This window comes from Carcharhinus amblyrhynchos, chromosome 20 (assembly GCF_965287045.1).
Source record: "Carcharhinus amblyrhynchos chromosome 20, sCarAmb.v2.hapA, whole genome shotgun sequence".
NCBI classification, from domain to species: Eukaryota; Metazoa; Chordata; class Chondrichthyes; order Carcharhiniformes; family Carcharhinidae; genus Carcharhinus; species Carcharhinus amblyrhynchos.
In genome coordinates, this window is record NC_137343.1 from 46,371,291 (window position 1) to 46,392,505 (window position 21,215).

Consider the following 21,215-nt stretch of genomic DNA (forward strand, 5'->3'; position numbering starts at 1 on the left):
GGAGGATAGACAGGTGATGGAGAAGGAGCGCGCTCAGGCCGAAGGTTTGAGATGCATCTATTTTAAAGCCAGAAGTGTAGTGAATAAAGTGGATGAGCTTAGAGCGTGGATCACTGCTTGGAAATGTGATGTGGTGGCCATTACAGAGACTTAGATGACTCAAGGACAGAACTGGATACTTCGAGTGCCGGGTTTCAGATGTCTCAGGAGGGACAGGGAGGGAGGCAAAAGAGGTGGGGGAGTGGGACTATTGATAGTGTCACGGCTGAAGAGAAGGTGGACGCCATGGAGGGATTTGTCTATGAAGTCTCTGAGGGTGGAAGTTCGGAACGGGAAGGTGTCAATAACTTTACTGGGTTTTTTCTATAGGCCGCCCAATAGCAACAGGGATGTTGAGGAGCAGACAGGGATCCTGGAGAGATGTCATGATGGGAGACTTTAATTTCCTGAATATCAATTGGAATATCCCTAGGCTAAGGGGTTTGGATGGGGAAGAGTTTGTTAGGTGTGTTCAAGGGGGGTTTCCTGACAGTATGCAGATAAGCCTACAAGAGGAGAGGCTGTACTTGATCTGGTATTGGGTACTGAACCCTGATAGGTGTCAGATCTCTCAGTGGGAGTGCATTTTGGAGATAATGATCATAACTCTCTCATTTACACTAGCATTGGAGATAGATAGGGTCAGGCAAGCAAGGAAAGTGTTTATCTGGAGTAAGGGGAAATATGAAGCCATCAGGCAGGAAATTAGGGGCATAAATTGGAAGGAGGTTTTCTCGGGGAAATGTACCAAAGAAAGATGGCATTTTTTCAAAGAATGTTTGTCTGAAGTTCTGCACGACAACGTTCCCATGAGACAGGGAAGTTTTGGTAGGTTACAGGAACCATGGTGCACAAAAGTTGTAATGAATCTAGTCAAAAAGAAAAGAAAAACGTACAAAAAAGGTTCAGGGAGCTGGGTAATGTTAAGGATCTAGAGAGTATATGGCTTGTAGGGAGGAACTTAAGGAGGAAATTAGGAGAGCCAGAAGGGGTCATGAGAAGGCCTTGGCAGGTAAGATCAAGGAAAACCCCAAGGCGTTTGACAAGAATGTAAAGAGCAAAAGGATGAAATGTGAAGGAACAGGACCTATAAAACGTGACAGTGGGAAAGTTTGTGTAGAACCGGTAGAAAAAGCAGAGTTGCTCAATGAATATTTTACTTTGGTATTCACGGTGGAAAAATATCTTAGCGGTTGTCCTGCAGGTTTGCGGCAGACTGCAAAGCTTGAGTATGTGGACATTAAGAAAAAGGACGTGTTGGAGCTTTTGAATAGCATCAAGATAGATAAGTCGCCGGGACCGGATGGGATGAACCCCAGGTTATTGTGGGAGGCGAGGGAAGAGATTGCAGAGTCACTGGCAATAAGCTTTATGTAATCGATGGAGACAGGAGGGGTTCCAGATGATTGTGGATGTGGTTCCTACATTCAAGAAAGGGAATAGAGATAGCCCAGGAAATTACCAACCTGAGAGTCTAACCTCAGTGGTTGGTAAATTGATGGAGAAGATCCTGAGAGACAGGATTTATGAACATTTAGAGAAGTATTGTATGATCAAAAGTAGTCACCGTGGCTTTATCAAAGACAGATCATGCCTTACGAGCCTGGTTGAGTTTTTTGAAGATGTGACTAAACACATTGGCAAAGGAAGAGCGGTAGATGTGGTTTATATGGACTTCAGCAAGACGTTTGATAAGGTCCCCCATGCAAAACTTATTGAGAAAGTGAGGGGGCATGGGATCCACGGGGACGTTGTTATGTGGATCCAGAACTGGCTTGCCCACAGAAAGCAGAGAGTGGTTGTAGATGGGTCTTTTTTTGCATGGAGGTCGGTCACCAGTGGAGTGCCCCAGGATCTGTTCTGGGACCCTTGCTCTGTGATTTTTATAAATGACCTGGATGAGGAAGTGGAGGGATGGGTTGGTAAGTTTGCCGATGACACGAAGGTTGGAGGTGTGGTGGATAGTTTGGAAGGATGTCAGAAGTTTCAGCGTGACATTGATAGGATGCAAGACTGGACGCAGAAGTGGCAGATGGACTTCAACCCGGATAAGTGTGTGGTGGTTCATTTTGGCAGGTCAAATGGGATGAAGGAATATCATATTAAAGGGTAAGACTCTTAGCAGCGTGGAAGATCAGAAGGATGTTGAGGTCCGGATTCATAGGACTCTCAAATCGGCTTCGCAGGTAGAGGATGTAGTTAAGGTGTATGGGGTACTGACCTTCAATCGAGGAACTGAGTTTAGGAGTCAGGAGATAATGCTGCAGCTGTATAAGACCCTGGTCAGACCCCACTCAGTTGCTCAGTTCTGGTCACCTCATTGCAGGAAGAATGTGGAAGCCATTGAAAGGGTGCAGAGGAGATTTACAAGGATGTTGCCTGGATTGGGTGGGATGCCTTATGAGGATAGGTTGAGAGAGCTTGGTCTTTTCTCCTTGGAGAGACGAAGGATGAGAGGTGACCTGATAGAGGTGTATAAGAGGTTGAGAGGTATTGGTCAGGTGGATTCTCAGGCTTTTTCCTCGGGCTGAAATGGCTGCCACAATAAGACACAGGTTTAGGGTGCTGGGAAGTAGGTATAGAGGAGATGTCAGGGGTAAATTTTTCACTCAGAGGGTGGTGGGTGCATGCGTGGAATCGGCTGCTGGTGATGCAGTGGACGTGGATTCGACAAGGTCTTTTAAGAGACTTCTGGATGAGTACATGGGACTTAGTAGGGTTGAGGGTTATAGGTAAGCCTAATAGGAAGAGATATGATCGGCACAACTTGTGGGCCAAAGGGCCTGTTTGTGCTGTAGTTTTTCTATGTTCTATAATATCAAGTATAAAGCAGTGTGCTTGATCAGCACCCCATCCACTATCTTGAATACAGTCATTTCATTACCGGCACAGTGGTTAGAATGTCTACAATTGCTACATCTTTATTTGAAGATGTCTTCTGAACTGATTACTTCCACGAGGAGAAAAAGGACAAAGGACAGCAGAACAACATCACCTGCAAGTTACATACCATCTCTGACCTGGAAATGTATCACTGTTTCTTTGGTATCACTGTTTAAATTCTGGAACTCCTTAACAGCACTGAGTGCACATACGTCATAGACTGCAGCACTTAAAAGGTAGGGGCTCACCAACTTCATGGGCAGTTAGAGTTGGCAAAATGCTGGCCTCAGTGATACCCACATCCAAAGCAAATAAAAAAATCAGAAATGAACCACTGTACTTCTCTAATATTTCAGATGAAGCTTGGGACTTCCATTTGCACATGGAAGCATTGTCAACTGAAGGTCAATTTTAATTCCCAGTTTCTCACAGGTAAAAATTGAATTACCATTCCTGAAGAGATAGAAGTTGATTTATCTCAAATTATTCTTTTAATCAGACATTGGATTTTAATTTTATGATATGCCAAGATATTCAACAACATAGGTTAAACATGTACACTAATATTTCCTCTATTATGTCTAACCATACATCTCAACTTCTACTTCCGGAGGACTACCCATTACACCAGTTTGCCATTCCAACATCCTACATCAATATTCCTTTTGGTCCCTTGTCAAATAATCCTGAATCATTGGCATTCTGTGTTGTCTCTCACATTGAGCATATTCACATACAGGTTACAAATGAACTTTTTCTTTACACTTGCACATAGAATTCTATAATAATCTGAATTATAATTAAATAACAACAGTAAGAAAGTTTAGTGCCAAAATCTGGTAATGGGAATTAAAGTACCCCAAGTTCAGATATCCAGACCGATAGGCAGGAACTCATTAGGACCTCTAAGAGCTAATGAAGTATTTCCAAAATATTGTCAATCTTCTAATGTAGGAAATGCAACAGCCAATTTGTGCAAAGTTTGTTCCCACAGGTAGCAATGTGATAATTTATTTCAGTGATGCTGGCAAGGGATAATACATATCTGGATACCAGGGAAAATTCCCTGGCTCTTCAAAATAATGCCATGTAACCTTTTTCACATTCACTACTACACACTGGAATTACAGCATAAATCGTGCTCAGATCTCTGGAGTCAAATCTGAGCCACTCTTTTCACTCAGAGGCAAGGATCTCTCTTCCCATTCAGGGAAGCAAGGAAACTCATGTAATAAAATTCAACTGGTTAACAGCAACCAACATCAATACAAAAATGTACAATTCTTTTCTTACAGGTAACAACTTGATGAAAGAAAAGGTCACTATCAATGACCAGAGATATTCAAGTTAACCGTGCCTAATTTCTAATTTTTAAACCCTTCATAGATGACACAAAGTGGCTTTATTGACTTTGTACTGGAGATCCCAGGCACTCAGTCCAATAGTGGTGTGTCCATTTGGCACAAGGACAAAGCAAGAATTACAGCATGTGTCAGGACTTTAGGAATAAGGAGAGAGGACAGAGCAAAAATTAATTAACATTTTGTGTTCACTTAATTTCAGTGCAGTAAATAATTCAAGGCATGGCTGCTCATACCTGAAGTACCAGGTGGGTTTCCCAGATACCACCATGTCCTGGACAATGCAAACGTCAAAAACCTGAGCACCACGTCTTAGAAGTCAATCAAGGAGCAGCTGGGTGTCACTGAGGTGAATTCATAAAGGATAAGAGTTATTTGGCTAGCACATTTCAGAAGGCACTCACCCTGCACAAAGAGCAGGCAGAGGACTAGGTGGCCACCAGACAGACAAGCGGGAGAAGGCAGGTAGTTCCCAAGGACATCCCATTTTCTAACAGGTACTTAGTTCTATGAAGTGGTACCAATGGTGGAAAGAGTTCCTCTGGAGAGAGCAGCGAGAGTCATGACTAGAACACTATGGGTGACAATGCAGGGAGAGAAGATAAAAGGCATGGAAGCAATTGTGGCCGATGGAGCACTGCTCTAAAGCACTAGCAGTGAGCTATATTTCTCCTAAAAATAATTCTTGCTACCTCAACTTTCCTTTGAAAAGCTTTTTAAAATCCATCACTTTGATAGTGTCTTCCTCATTTCATTGCTGTGCTCCAGCACTGTCATATGTGCAAGGAATGTTCCAATTGGGGCTGCAATTGTGGCACAGTGGTTAACACTGCTGCCTCAGTGCCAGGGACCCAGGTTCGATTCCTGGCTTGGATCACTGTCTGTGCAGAGTTGCATGTTCTCCCAGTGTCTGTGTGGGTTTCCTCCAGGTGCTCCAGTTTCCTCCCACAGTCTGAAAGACGTGCTGGGTAGGTTCTTTGGCCATGCTAAATTCCTCAGTGTACCCAAACAGGCACTGCATTGTGGTGACTACGGGCGTTTCACATTAACACTGCAATGAAGTTAATGTAAGCCTATTTGTGACATTAATAAAGAAACTTAAGTTGTCAAAGGTAATCAGTTATTTTCATTTTGTAAAACTTTTCATTGTAAAACTGCAGAAATCTTTTATTGGTCTTCTGCAGCTCCTGTCGTCGAGGGGGAATGGGAGTGCATACTCACCATGGAACATATAACTGGGAGAGCTCATGAAGGTTTAGCAGTTATAAGTGAAGTTTGGACAAAATCTTTTTGAAACATAACGGTGGCTTCGTGGCCTGTTTTTCTACCAAATCTTACTTCCTTTTCAGCATGTTGCATTCACAGGTCACCAAATATAACTGTGCTGCCCATAATGAAAAGTTGCATTCCAATTAGGAGTTCAGGTCTAAAAGTGCTACATGCTTCAGATACATTTTCCACCCACAGTTCATATTGCAAACGAGCTCCTCCCTTAAATTTTCAGGATTCAATTCTCTGCTCCATTCTTCATTTATCTTACCTTGCAGGAGTTCTGCATACACAGCACAGAGTCATTTTATCAACACATTCACTCAGTATATTTGTCCCTTAACACAGTACCAAGCTATCAAAAACACACACGCGCGCACACACACAGTTCCTTGCTAGTGCAAACAGGTAAAAATGCATCTTCCTCCCTGGATATTGCACAAGCAACTTTTTAGGGTTGTTGAACTGAATGGAATTCTGTAAATATAAACTTGCCATGGTTTGTTGAAATCAGACAGGTTCAGGTTGAAACGTATGAATGCAACTCCAGTTGCCAGTCAAGTTTACATGTTTCCCCAATTAACATCACTTGAGCAGGCTGTCCGTCAAGAAGCTACCAATTATTAACTGATCTCATTCAATCAAAAGAACACGTTATGCATCATTAAATTTGAGGAGTTCCAAACAAAAAAGGACTTGATCTGAATAGTTTGCATTCTCAGTTTCAAAACAGCTGCCAAATGGCTGAAATGACAACAAAAACCCTACTTACTACGATCAGTTCCATCACTTTCACATGGGATACAAAAGGAACAGACAATTACTATATATCCCGTAAGAGAGAAATTCTAAATGAATACTGACATGTTGCAGACTGCATGTCACATGGTGTTCTTTCATCTTATTATTTAGCCCAGAATTCAAAAGTATGCAGGGTACCTGTTAAATTAGAAGCACAGAACTTTTGCCACTGGATACTTAGACTTGGTAGCTTAGTCTGCTAACCTCAATAACAGATGAGCCATCTGTTGAAGGCCCTTGGAGAGACCGAAAGGGTCATCAGTTTGATGGTCCACAAGTAGCAGCTGATGTTTTTCTCACCACCAGCAGCCAAGTTAAGTCTTGAGGCATGTTTAAAAGTGCTGGCAATGAGGTAGCCTGTAAAAATTCTTTGTACAAAGATTGAATGATCTGATTTATTGTCACATGTATTGATACACAATGAAAAAGTATTGTTCTTTGTCCATTCATAGACAAGGAACGGAGAGTGCAGAATGTAATTACAGTCATAGCTATGGCGCAGAGAAAGATCAATTTATTGCGAGGCAGGTCCATTCAAAAGTGTGATGGCAAAAGGGAAGCTGTTCGATTCGGTCGGTATGTATACTCAGACTATTGTATCTTTTTCCCGATGGAAAGTGGTGGAAAAAAAAGAGTATGTCTGGGTTGCGTGGGGTCCTTAGTTACACTGGCTGCTCTTCTGAAGCTGGAATTGAACCAGGTCTCTGGCACTGAGGTAGCAGTGCTAACCACTGTGCCACCTTCGTTTTGTTGACATTGAGGAGAGGTTATTGCCATCACACCAGTTCATCAAATTCACTATCCCTTTCCTGTACTCCATCTCGTCATTGCGAGAGATCTAGCCAACTATGGTGGTGTCATCAGTGAACTTGAAAATCGAGTTGGAGGAGAAGTAAGCCACACAGTCACGTGTACAAGTATCGCAAAGGGGCTGAGGATACAGCCTTGTGGGGCACTGGTGTTGAGGTGTTGTTGTTGCCTATCCTTACTGATTGTGGTCTGTGAACTAGGAAGTTCAGGGTCCAATCACAGAGGGAGGAGCCAAACCCCAGGCCGCAGAGTTTGGAGATGAGTTGAGTTCATAGCAATAATGGTGTTGAAGCATAACCAGGACACATCATCCCCCCTATACAATCTTAGGGCATTATGTACCCAATGCATTGTGGTCAAAACTATTCGGCATAAACATCTCTACAAGAGAGGTGTGATATGGCATGGTCCAACTGGCTAGAATGTACCACAGCAATGTAGCCTGATCTATATTTTAGAACACTGGGGACAGAACCTCAGCATGCAGTGACACTTGGTGCTCACTTACAGGGAATCTACACAGATTCACACAGCCAGATTCAAGAGTGGCCAACAGCATGAAGTCGACAATTTCTCCCACTTGTCTGTTAGTATATCATGCTCTTATGGACACAGTCCATTCTCAATTTCCAGATAAAGCAGAAGATAGCTTGTGAGATCATCATGATGCAGGAGTGGGGTATGGTCCAGACCTTTGCCACATGCAGGAAAATCAACTGGACTCACCACAAGCAGTGGCTACACAAGGTCAGAGGCTAGGAATACTGCAGCGAGTAACTCCTGACTCCCCAGAGCCTATCCACCATCCACAAGGCACAAGACAGGAGTATGATGGAATACTCCTCACTTTGCTGGATGGGTGCAACCTCAATAACAGTCAAGAAGCCTGACACCATCCAGGACAGAGCAGCCCACTTGATTGGCACATCTACAAACATTCAATCCCTCCACCACTGACACTTGGTAGTACACGCTGCTGCTATCTACAAGTTGCACTGCAGCAATTCACCAAAGATCCTAAGACAGCACTTTCCTAACCCATGACCACTTCCATCAAGAAGAACAAGGGCAGTAGATAAATGGGAAAACCACCACCTGCAAGTTCCCCTCCAAGCCACTCACTATCCTGAGTTGGAAATATATCACTGTTCCTTCACAGTCACTGAGTTAAAATCCTGGAATTCCCTCCTTAATGGCATCGTGGGTCAACCCATAAAACGTGGACTGCAACGATTCAGCGACAGCTCACCAGCACCTTCTCAAGGACAACAAGGGATGGGCAATAAATGCTGGCTAGCCGGCGACACCCATGTCCCATAATTTTTTTTAAAAAGTGCATCTTGCACCTGGTGATCAGCTTCTTACTCATAATGCTCCCACAAGCCAGGTTTTTGTTATAGCATTGCTACACACTCCTTCCAGTGTGTGTTTGGGCACATGCCCCAGTCTCTGAACTACACCCCATGCAACTTTATATACCGACCTTAGTGAAGGAGACAAAGGGGCAGTCAGCCAGTTCTCAGGAAAATCTCACCTTGCCACAATTAACTTTGGTTCCTGAGGCCAGTTTAAACTGATTTCAGATGCTCCGTGATCCCCACCCATTGATGATGCATATTGACGTTTGGGTACAGTAGTTGTATCCAACTGCAGATGACCTCAGATTTCATTTTGAAGAGCCCAGCCATCGCATTATATGAGATATTCTTTCAAAGGCTTTGCCCTGCTCCAAGCTGATGAACCAGGTGTCCACATAGGCCAACATATCCAAGTAGCGCAAGGCTATCAGATTTTCTGCCAGGTACACCTGATCCAAGTGGAACATCAGCTCCCGAGCAGACTGAACTTACGACATAGAACAATACAGCACAGTACTGGCCCTTCAGCCCTCAATGTTGCACTGAGCTATGTCCAAATCCAAGATGATGCTATCCCACTCCCTATAATTCTGGTGTGCTCCATGTGCCTATCCAATAATCACTTGAAAGTTCCTAAGGTGTCTGACTCCACTGTCACAGCAGGCAGTGTATTCCAGACCTCAACCACTCTGAGTGAAGAATCTATCTCGGACATTCCTCCTATATCTCTCGCCATGAACCTTATAGTTACGCCAACTTGATTGGTGAGGGATATCAGAGGTAGATTCTTCACTCTGTAGTTGGGGTGTGGAACTTGATTAGTGATAACACAGATTATAAAATTCTGTCCAAGATTAAGCAGTAAAATTGATCACCAATTTTGGATTTCCTCCCTGTTCACCCCTTCTGTTTGCAGATGAGGACAATGAGACCTTTCCTCATGGGTTCTGAAATCCTGCCAGCCAGCAGTGGTGATGGACATACCGTAATGTCCAATCAGGTCCCAGCCACGGGGCAAATAGCACATTGTCTTGTGGAGATTGCTCAGGAGAGTCAAGACATGAGTAGAATCCTGTAGACAGCTGGTGATGTATTTCAGTATTTTTCACAACATCTGTACCCAAGTGGACTTCAGAAATGAAAGTTTTCACCATTCTGGATTCAATCCATAAAGAAAGTGAGATTCAATTGCTGGGCAAATCTGTGCCATCAAATCCTGCCTCGAATATGCAGCCTAAAACAATTGGAGGGGACATTTCATTCTTACTCTTATCAGTGAGGGAACCAACACAGGATATAGCACCTTTATGGATTACAAGTCCAGCTTGATTGGTGTGGAAGGACAGGGTTCCATTGGAAAGAATCAATACATCCCATTGGTCAGTCACCACCCACCTCAAAGAGGGCAGTCCCAGTCAATAAGGTAGAGACCTGTTAGCTTTAACCTTCCTCTATGGGTGCAAGAGCATCAGGGACATTATCTCAACAAGCAGATATTAAAGGGCACCATGAAGAAAAAAGTGAAGTTTTCCTGACTGGGAAACTGCAAAGTCAGAACTGTGTCCTGGCATACACAAAGACCTGCAGTCAGATAATGTACTTCAGATGTCACATGAGCTACCCAAGTTAACCATATCAACATAGCTGCCCTCCATGAGACTAGATAGGCTAACAATGGGGATCAAAATGAGGTCTAATGAGCACCATGAATATAGAGCAAGTTTTGCAGTCAACATTATGCAGATAATGGAAATACATGTCACAACCTCTGAACAACTACCACTTCCTCTACCATCAGATGGTTCTTTTGTCATCATCATCTATGCTTACGCACCAACCATACATGCCAATAGTGAAGACACAGATCGCTTCTATGGCATTTGCTGTGTGGGGAAAAGTTATTTCTATTAAGCGACTTTGACGCAAAGGTTGTATTAGACAGAGTTCCATGGCAAATTGTGCCTCGTTCATCATGGTACTGGCAGGATTAACAAAAAATGGTCAACAGCTACTACAAGGTTTTGCATTACCAACACCACCTTCCATGGCAGACATCAGCACTAGGTGTCATGATGTCATCTGAGTTCTCTCAGCAGCACAAACCTGGCCATCACTAAAAGATGTGATCTGTGCAGCATTTGATGCCAACTGCAAGACTGACCACTCACTTGGCAGAAGCAAGTTGAAAATTCAACAAGGCCAAACATAATGCCATTTCACGCAATGAGTCTTCATCATAGAACTTCTGTCTGCTGATTCCAAAACAACAGACCAGCTCCAAAGGTTTCTGCTGCCTGCATCAGGTTTTCCCTTGGTGCCAGTGTCAAGAAAACTGTAATTATGTGACAGGGTGCTGAGTTTCCACCTGCAATCGGACTGTGGACAGCATGGCGACATTTCCAGCTTGGCGCACTGTCCTTGTTCTTCATATCTGCAAAGGTTCCTTCCAGGTCCTCTGGTTTCATCCCACAGTCTGAAAGACATGCTGGTTAGGTGTAATGGCCTTGCTAAAATTCTCCCTCATCATACTCGAACAGGAGTCAAAGTGTGGCGACTAGGGGATTTTCACAACAACTTCATTGCAGTGTTAATGCAAGTCTACTTGTGACATCAATAAATAAACTTTTGAAAATTCAATATCACCCCTGGAAGTGATCTGTGAATTTGGATCTAATTTGACAGACAACTAGTCTCCTGATGAAGAGTTCAGCACATGCGTTAGAAAAGTAATCAACTAAATAGGCATGGAAAACAACATTCTGATCCGTACGACCAAGATGCTTAAGGCCTATCTCCTCAGCATATTGTCTAACTAAACTATAATTCTTAATAGCTTGCAATCTCCATTGTTCCAGTTTAAAAGCTATATCCCCAAAGACACGCACTCTTCTCAGAATTAGTTAGCACAAAAAACAAGCATGCTCTCATGGTGCTAGATTTCTAGCCTTTTAACACTTCTCCAGAAGGGATCCAGACAGTATTTTCCATAGATAGGTATATTCTCAAACAGCAATTCTGAGAAAGAAACTCATACAGCAGAATCTCCAAAAAAAATGACTTGACTCCTGCCAGATTCCAGTCTCTCAACTCAAAGCAGCATCTAAAATGTAACTAAGCTTGAATTCTCTAATTTCAACTTGTCATAATACCCTACCTGTCAAACTAATCAAGCCCTGCAAAAGTGTTCCAAGCATTAACTTATATAAGACATTTCTTAGTGTTACAACTTTAAGCCATACACTGTCATCAGCCATGACCCAAGTGGAAACAGTCATGCCTGAGTCAAATTGTTCTGAGTTCCAGTCCAACTCCAGACTTGAGCATAAAAATCTAGGCTGATACTATGATGCATTACAAAGGGAATGCTTTCCGATGAAACACTAAGCCCCCTTAGTTAGCATTAAAATCCCATAGAACTATCTAAAAGAAGAAAAAAGGTGAAGTTACTCCTCATACTTATAGGCAATATTTATCCATATGCCAATGAAATGTGGTTATCACCACATTGCTATTTGTGGGAGCTTCCTGCATGCAAATTAACTGTGTTTTCTATTTTACAACAGTAGGTACACTAAAAAATTCCACAATTTGACATAAAACATTGAAATGTCCTGAGATCATGAAATGTTCCACTGCCTCAGCACCAGGCACTCAGGTTTGATTCTGGCCTTGGGTGACTGTGTGAGATTGCATGTTCTCCCTGTGTCTGTGTGGAGTTTGCTCTGCATGCTCTGGTTTCTTCCCAGTCCAAAATGTGCAGTTGAAGTGGATTGACAGGTTAAATACATGGGGTTACAGGGATAGGGCCTGAGTAAGATGCTCACACATCATAAGATGCTCACACATCATAAGATGCTCTGTCAGAGTCTCACAGACTCAATGGGTCAAATGGCCTCCTTCTGCACTGTAGGAACTCTATGAAGTGTATGAATGCAAATCTTTCTTTCTTTTACATTTTTCTCAGGAATTCTCCTGATCACAAATGCCTCCGCAAACTAAAAGAAAGATTGACAGATCAACCTATTTCTTAAGTTACAACAATTATTTCAATAAGTTTTCAAAAGACTGTAAAGAGTTCCCAATGATCAGACTTGTTAATGTTCTGACCTTAGTATGATTTTCTGTATAGCTACTTTTACAGATGTCAACAGAATGTGTTGCTTGACACTACCAGGCAATCGGTGCAGGAGCTCAAGTTATTGTCTCCTGTCCCCACCCCAAAATAGTTACGCACTGAAACACCACCTCCTCTGTCTTCCCACGCCTGCCCCCAAGCCAAAAATCCTTCTAGTGTGTGTGACCAGAGGGTGGAACAAGACATTGCCAAAATTCCTCACATTCCAAACCATACAGTGGACATTCTCTCCTGGAAGGGGACTTAAAACTAGTGGAGCTATCATTAACGTCTGTTGTTATTTCCAGCACCTGGTAACTATAAAAGAGCAAAAAGGGAAATAAAAAGCACAATACAAAAGGCAGGCCAACAACAGAGGCTGATTTATGTGGCAGCAAATACCAAGACTGGTCTAGCCACAGAAAGCAATATATATATACGAACATGCAAGAGTCAAAAGCTAGGTGACAAAATCTACCAATGTATCTAATGTACTCACTATAGAGAGCAATATTATACAAGTTGGCACAGATTTGATGTTGGCAAAAATTAAAAATAGAAGTAATCTTGATTTGAAATTATAAAAGGAAATATCTATATTCTGGTATTTGGATTCTATTTCAGCCACAGATACGATATAATCTAAAAGAATTTGGTACAATAGTATAGTTCATGAAAAGCCAGGCAATGTGCTTTAATGACTATCGTCCAGTGGTGCTGACACCCATCCAGTATGAAGTGCTTCAAAAGATTAGTCACGGCACCAATCAATTCTGGCCTCCCTGATTGCCTGGATCCACTACAGTTCGTTTACCACCACCATAAGTCCATAGCATCTCCCTGGCCCTGTCCTCAACTCTGGAACACATAACAAAGGCACCTACGTCTGACTCCTATTGATTGACTACAGCTCAACCTTCAACACGATTATTCCTACAAACCCATTGCCAAACTCCATGGCCCGGGGCTCGGCTCCTCCCTCTGTGACTGGATCCTGAACTTCCTAACTCTCAGACTACAACTGGTGAGCGTAGGCAACACCACCACCTCCACGATCATTCCCAACACCAGTGCTCCCCAAGGCTGTCCTCAGCCCTTTACTCCACTCCTTATACATCTATGACTGTGTGCTCAAATTCCCTTCCAACACAATTTTCAACTTTGCTGATGACACCACCATAGTAGGTTGGATCTCAAACAATGACGAGGCGGAGTATCTGGTGAACTAGTGTGACAACAATAATCTCTCCATCAATGTCAACAAAACAAAGGAGACAGTCATCAACTTCAGGAAGTGTAGTGAACAACATGCCTCTGTCTACATCAATGGGGACAAAGTAGAAATGGTCAAGAGCTTCAGGTTTTTAGGTGCCCAGATCAACAACAGCCTGTTTTGGTCCCTCCACAGTAAGAAGTCTCAACACTGGGTTGAAGTCCAACAGGTTTATTTGGTAGCAAAACCCACTATCTTTCGGAGTGCTGCCACTTTGTCAAGTCCCACTTACCTGACAAAGGGGCAGCGCTCTGGAAGCTAGTAGCTTTTGCTACCAAATAAACCTGTTGGACTTTAACCAGGTGTTGAAAGACTTCTTACTGTGATTACCCCAGTCCAATGCCAGCATCTCCAAATCATTGGTCCCTCCATGCAGATGCTATAGTTAAGGCCCACCAGCACCTCTCAGAAGACTAAGGAAATTTGGCATACCTGCTACAACTTTCACCAATGGACCAAAGAAAGCATTCTTTCTGGTTGTATTACAGTTTGGTATGGCTCTTGCTCAGTCAAAGACCACAAGAAATTATAAAGGCTTGTGAAAGAAAACCAGTCCATTACTCAAAGCAGTCTTCCACCCACTGACGTCGTCAACACTGCTCGCTGCCTCGGAAAAACAGCCAGAACACACATTCTTCCGTCAGGAAAAAGATCAAAAGTCTGAGGACATGTACCAACCAATTTAAGAACAGCTGATTCCCTGCTTTTGAATGGACCATACTTTACATTAAGTTGATCCTTCTCTAAACCTTAGCTATAACTGTAACACTACATTCTGTGTATACTAATTCATGTGACAATAATAAATTAAATCAAATCCAACACATCGGAACCTTTAGTAACTTCCTTTTGGGTGAGGGGTTACAGTTTATTTGTCTTCAGAACAGTTAAGTGCTACTATTTTCTACTTTAGTCACCCATCAAGAGGCAAAAGTGATAAACTACTCTGGTGCCTGTTTCACAGAACAAGAAAAGGATAAGTCAAATTCCCGAAAAATCATCAACCAGGCCCTGTTTTAATATCCTCCTCCAGGTAGACAGACATTCACACCTCCCATCCACAAACAAAATCTAGACATTGAAAATACCGGAGGGGCTGCAGAGAAACTCTTGCTCTTGCTTATAGAATTTAAAGCAATGTCATCTAATCAACTGAAGAAAGATAATCCAACTCCAAATTAAGATGCAATCTCTATCAATAACCTCAAGGATGCAACTGAATTGTCAACTCAAGCACAACAGCCATGGTTATTGCTGCTTACGTTAAACTATCCCATCTATTTCAGGGACACAATCCTTTGAACCTCAACATTCATTAATCCAAGAGTACTGTTTTGTCTCTGCCTCAGAAAACGTCAAATATTGAACAAACCTCACTTGCAAAACAAGGATTACTGGGACCTGATAGAAATTGGCACGTCAGCACAATTCTTCAAGTGGTTTGTACACCCAGCCATTGAATTCATTACGCTGCGAGTAATATACCAAAGAGCTAAAAAAAAACTTTGCCCTCAGTCTCAAATATTGCAATCAAATTTTACTTGGTAGATTACCTGCATGTTATACTAATCCGTGTTTAAAACATCCTTGTGCAGAATTGTGGCACTTCATGGGATACAAATGCAGATGTAATGGGTTAAGTTGGACGGTTCAGGAGAAAACACCAAAGCTGGCAAAGTGTGAGACAAAAAGCCAGCTGACAAAAAAAGGAAACAAATTCCTTTATCTTTTATAAACACAAGAGCACACAAAAAAAATCAAAGGAAATAGCAAGGCTCTAACCTTACTAGCATAGAGGGTTTTGTTTCCCCAATTCTTATCCAAATAAGCAGGAATTGAAACTGAATTCTCAGCCAAATAATAATGGTTTCCATCTATCAAGTTCATGAATCCTTGGAATTTTCAAAGAACAAATTTCTGTACCAGTTCTTTTTATTGCGCACTTAAAGTCTCTCATAATTGTCAATTGTATTGAGATTGCCTTTTCTTGGACTTCATGAAATACAAGTGTTAGTGCTAATTTCATGAAGTGGTCAACAATGCTCTAGTTCTGTACAGATTAGTAGGTACAATGTAATCTACAAAATAAAATCTGGCTGCTGTAATTCTATTTATTACAGTTTCCACTTGCTCAGAACTATTGCTGCCCTTTTCATTGATTTTGAATTTATGTTGGATTGTTCAGAAATAGAAGAGGTTGAGAAATTAGAGCAAGAATTTGTAGAGGCTACGCTGTCAGAAATATTTACTTATCTCAGTAATAGCTGCTACATCCTCATTTGAACAATAGCTGCTGTACCTACAGGAAATCTTTAGTGCCCCCACCCAGCTGCCTAACTGAACTAAAATGCTGTGGGCCTCCTTAATTTCACAGAAAAACTATGTTATAAAAAAATACAAAAAAATGTATTATAGTAAACCAAAGCTTTCATGTCAAAGGTAACACCACAATATGGAATTGTTTGCAGACTATTTATAAACCTATAAATCGATAGAAAATTGAAATATATACTCGGAAGTTTCTTTTCCGGCCCCAGGGTAAACTGTACAGACAAAAATAAACCCAAATACAAGAAACCATAATGGAAAGTGAACAAAAATGTAACCTTTCATCAAATGATGCAGCACAGGAGGCAATTCAGCCCCTGTACTCGCATTTTCAACTTAGTCCCACCCTGCCCTTTCTCACAGCCTTGTACTTTTTCCCCCTTCAAGAATTTGTGCAATTCTCTTTTGAAAGATACTATCAAGTCTGCTTCCATCATTCTTTCAGGTTGTGCATTCACAGTCATAACTGCTTTCTCACATCACCCCTGGTTCTTCTGTAAACCTGTCTCCTATAGTCACCAAATCTACTGTCACTGGAAACACTAATATTATTTTACTGTCAAAACAGTTTAATTCTGAACAAACCTCCTCTTAAATCTTCTTTGCTCTAGGGCAAGAAACCATAGTTTCACCACACAACTGAAGAACTCATTCCTGTCGCCATTCTAGTTACCAAATCTCTTCTGCACCCTCTCAATTGTTTAAGACACAGCACATTTGTAGCTCTTTTTTTTTAAGGCTGGAATGCACTTTTGTCTAGTTACAGCCACAGTTCAAACTATATAAATTGGTTTAAAAGTATGAATAGCATTGTCCCTCTATCTTTGTTGTAAAGTGTAAAGACTGGCCAACTCTTACACGTGATCACAAAATGAGCATGTGTTTTAAAGACATAAGAAATAGAAGCAGGAGTAAGTCATTCAGTCCCTCAAGCCTGCTCCACCATTCACTAGGGAAGTGACTGGTTTGACTGTGGCCTTAACATGTGCTTGTCCCCATAACCTTCAGTACCTTGTGGATGATAATAATCTAGCTTCACTAATTAAGCACCCTCAGGAGAAATTACTCCTATATTAAATGGCAGATCTATTATTATAGCTAAATAACTGATTTTTTTAAAACTTGGTACACTATATGGTACACAGTCCTATAAAGAACTGATTTTTTTTTTAAGCAAAGATGCAAATCCTGGAATCTTTTAAAAGTAGAGAGATCAAGTGGACTTAAAAAGTTAGTAATTTTATTTAGAATATTGTTGATTATCTTAAACATTGTGGAGGTCTCAACTTCTGTGGTGCAACTTATCACAATTGTCAAAACATGAACAGAATTTTCAGAGCAGATTGCTGGATGTGGATTGGCCTGAAGTCTCCTTTGACAGATAAAAGTTAACTACAATGCTGAAAAAATTTGTTAAGAGCTACCAGAGAAAAGTCTCAGGCCTGCATGCTAACTTTTGTGTTTCATGTACAATGACACCCAGATCCCTCTGTACCACAGTACCTTGCAATCTCAGTATTTAAATATTCATTTTTGCTGTTCTTCTCAAAGCGGACAGCTCACATTTTAACATATTATACTGCATCAGCCAAATCTTTGTCTACTCACTTATCTATTTTTGTTTTGACTGTGCATCAAGTCACTTCCTATCAGCAGCAAATTTGCCTACAATAAGTTCCTTCATCCAAGTCATTAATATAACTTGTAAATGCTTAAGGCCCCACTGATTCCTGCAATAACCCAGTTATTTTACCAATCTAAGAAAGATACATTACCCCAAGTGCTCACCATTCCTCCATCCATGACAATATCATCTTAACAACATGAGGTTGTAACTTCAGTCATAATCTTTTAGGAAATGCCTTTTGGAAATGCAAATATAAGACATTGCAGCCACTGGTCTACCTTATTTGTTCAATCCTCAAAGAAACCTTAAAAGATTGGTCATACATTTCATGCATTCCATACAGTCCCTGCCTGAGTAACCCTAACCGTAAAGCTGATGATGGCAGCTCAGAGTAAACGTGCTGTGGTAATTTATCAGAAAAGTGAGCATTCCTGCCCAAGTCTGCAATCTCACCTGTCCCGCAGCAGCTTCAGCCCCATTTCGGCGCACTCCCCCTCCAGCTCATCCCTGCTTAGCACGGGGCTTTGCAGGCGCACGGGTAACGAGTCCTCAGGGCCTAGGGGAGTCGGAAACTCTTGCACGAACGAGTCCAAGAGCTGTTGCACATTCTTGCCCTCCGGTGCCACCATCGTCTCGCCCTTCTCCGGTGCAGCAGTCATTACTGCTTCATGCCAAGTCCCTCTGGGTCATTGCCGGCGGCAGACTAACCGACAGCTCACGCGCCTCCAACTGTCAGCCACCCGCTGGCAACAGGACTGCGCAGGTGTGATTATCCCAACCCCGCCCACCCGCCAATAACGCATGCGCTTCCTTCAAAGGCACCGCGCCCAACCCTAATAACGCATGCGCTTGATTTGGCAACGCTCGCCCCGCCCACCCTTATATAAACCCATGCGTTACAGTTACGCACCACGCCCACACCAGTCTGACGCTTGCGCTCTGCTCACCAGGTCTAGCCCCGCCCATCCCAATTTAACGCTTGCGCTCTGCCAACCCAGCTTCGCCCCGCCCACCCCAATTTAACGCTTGCGCTCTGCTAAACCAGGTTAGCCCCGCCCACCCCAGTCTGACGCTTGCGCTCTGCTCACCCAGTTTACACAGTAAAAAGTCTGACAACACCAGGTTTTAGTCCAACCTATTTATTTGATAATAGGCTCACAAGCTTTCGGGGTTAGCCCCTTCGTCAGGTGAATGGAGAGTTCTGGCCTCAGACAGAGCATATGAAGCACAGACAGTTTACAGATTACTGATTAGAATGCGAATCCTTACACCGAACCTGCTGTTCAAGACCTGAAGTGGCCGACAATGTGAGTGGAAGGAGCACTGATCACAGGTTACAGAGATGTGTATTGTCTCCAGACAGTACAGTAAGTGAGGTTTTGCAAACCCAGGCAAGTCAGGGGGGTTACAGATAGTGCGACATGAACCCAAGATCCCTGTTGAGACTGTCCTCATGTGTGTGGAACTTGGCTATCAGTCTCTGCTCAGCGACTCTGCGCTGTCGTGTGTCATCACCCAGTTTAGCCCCGCCTATCCCAATTTAACGCTTGCGCTCTGGTTACCCAGCTTCGATAGTAGTCATGATGTGGGTATGCCGGCGTTGGACTGGCGTAAACACAGTAAAAAGTCTGACAACACCAGGTTTTAGTCCAATCTATTTATTTGATAATAGGCTCACAAGCTTTCGGGGTTAGCCCCTTCGTCAGGTGAATGGAGAGTTCTGGCCTCAGACAGAGCATATAAAGCACAGACAGTTTAGAGATTACTGATTAGAATGCGAATCCTTACACCTAACCTGCTGTTCAAGACCTGAAGTGGCTGATAATGTGAGTGGAAGGAGCACTGATCACAGGTTACAGAGATGTGTATTGTCTCCAGACAGTACAGTAAGTGAGGTTTTGCAAACCCAGGCAAGTCACGGGGGTTACAGATAGTGCGACGTGAACCCAAGATCCCTGTTGAGACCGTCCTCATGTGTGCGGAACTTGGCTATCAGTCTCTGCTCAGCAACTCTGCGCTGTCGTGTGTCGTGAAGGCCGCCTTGGAGAATGCTTACCCGAAGGTCAGAAGCTGAATGCCCGTGACCACTGAAGTGTTCGCCAACAGGAAGGGAACAGTCTTGCCTGGTGACTGTCGAGCGATGTTCATTCATCCGTTGTCGTAGCGTCTGCATGGTCTCCCCAATGTACCATGCTTCGGGACATCCTTTCTTGCAACGTATCAGGTAGACAATGTTGGCCGAGTTGCAAGAGTATTTACCATGTACCTGGTGGATGGTATTCTCACGTGTGATGATGGTATCCATGTCGATGATCCGGCATGTCTTGCAGAGGTTGCTGTGGCAGGGTTGCGTGGTATTGTGGTCACTGTTCTGAAGGCTGGGTAGTTTGCTGCGAACAATGGTCTGTTTGAGGTTGTGTGGTTGTCTGAAAGCAAGAAGTGGGGGTGTGGGGATAGTACTTCCAGTACTTCCCTGGAGCGGAGAAGCTACAACATCTTCTCCGGAGTCTTCAACATATTGATGAAGACGAACGTCTCGCCAGGGCTATCCCCACACCCCCACTTCTTGCTTTCAGACAACCACACAACCTCAAACAAACCATTGTTCGCAGCAAACTACCCAGCCTTCAGGAGAACAGTGACCACAATACCACGCAACCCTGCCACAGCAACCTCTACAAGACATGCCGGATCATCGACATGGATACCATCATCACACGTGAGAATACCATCCACCAGGTACATGGTAAATACTCTTGCAACTCGGCCAACATTGTCTACCTGATACGTTGCAAGAAAGGATGTCCCGAAGCATGGTACATTGGGGAGACCATGCAGACGCTACGACAACGGATGAATGAACATCGCTCGACAGTCACCAGGCAAGACTGTTCCCTTCCTGTTGGCGAACACTTCAGTGGTCACGGGCATTCAGCCTCTGACCTTCGGGTAAGCATTCTCCAAGGCGGCCTTCATGACAGCGCAGAGTCGCTGAGCAGAGACTGATAGCCAAGTTCCGCACACATGAGGACAGTCTCAACAGGGATCTTGGGTTCATGTCGCACTATCTGTAACCCCCGTGACTTGCCTGGGTTTGCAAAACCTCACTTACTGTACTGTCTGGAGACAATACACATCTCTTTAAACTGTGATCAGTGCTCCTTCCACTCACATTGTCAGCCACTTCAGGTCTTGAACAGCAGGTTCGGTGTAAGGATTCGCATTCTAATCAGTAATCTGAAACTGTCTGTGCTTTATATGCTCTGTCTGAGGCCAGAACTCTCCATTCACCTGACGAAGGGGCTAACCCCGAAAGCTTGTGAGTCTATTATCAAATAAATAGGTTGGACTA

At 43.0% G+C, this 21,215-nt stretch overlaps 1 protein-coding gene across 1 annotated transcript in view; it reads right to left on the reverse strand.

Moving 5' to 3' along the window:
* The window catches only part of ppm1f (protein phosphatase, Mg2+/Mn2+ dependent, 1F), a 70,440-nt gene extending 51,832 nt beyond the window's left edge, over positions 1–18,608 (reverse strand). The window contains exon 1 of the mRNA XM_080208518.1: positions 18,317–18,608. Within this exon, the coding sequence (XP_080064644.1) occupies positions 18,317–18,522 (206 nt within the window). The 5' untranslated portion in view covers positions 18,523–18,608. The remainder of the gene's footprint in view (positions 1–18,316) is intronic.
* Between the last annotated feature and the right edge of the window lie 2,607 nt (positions 18,609–21,215).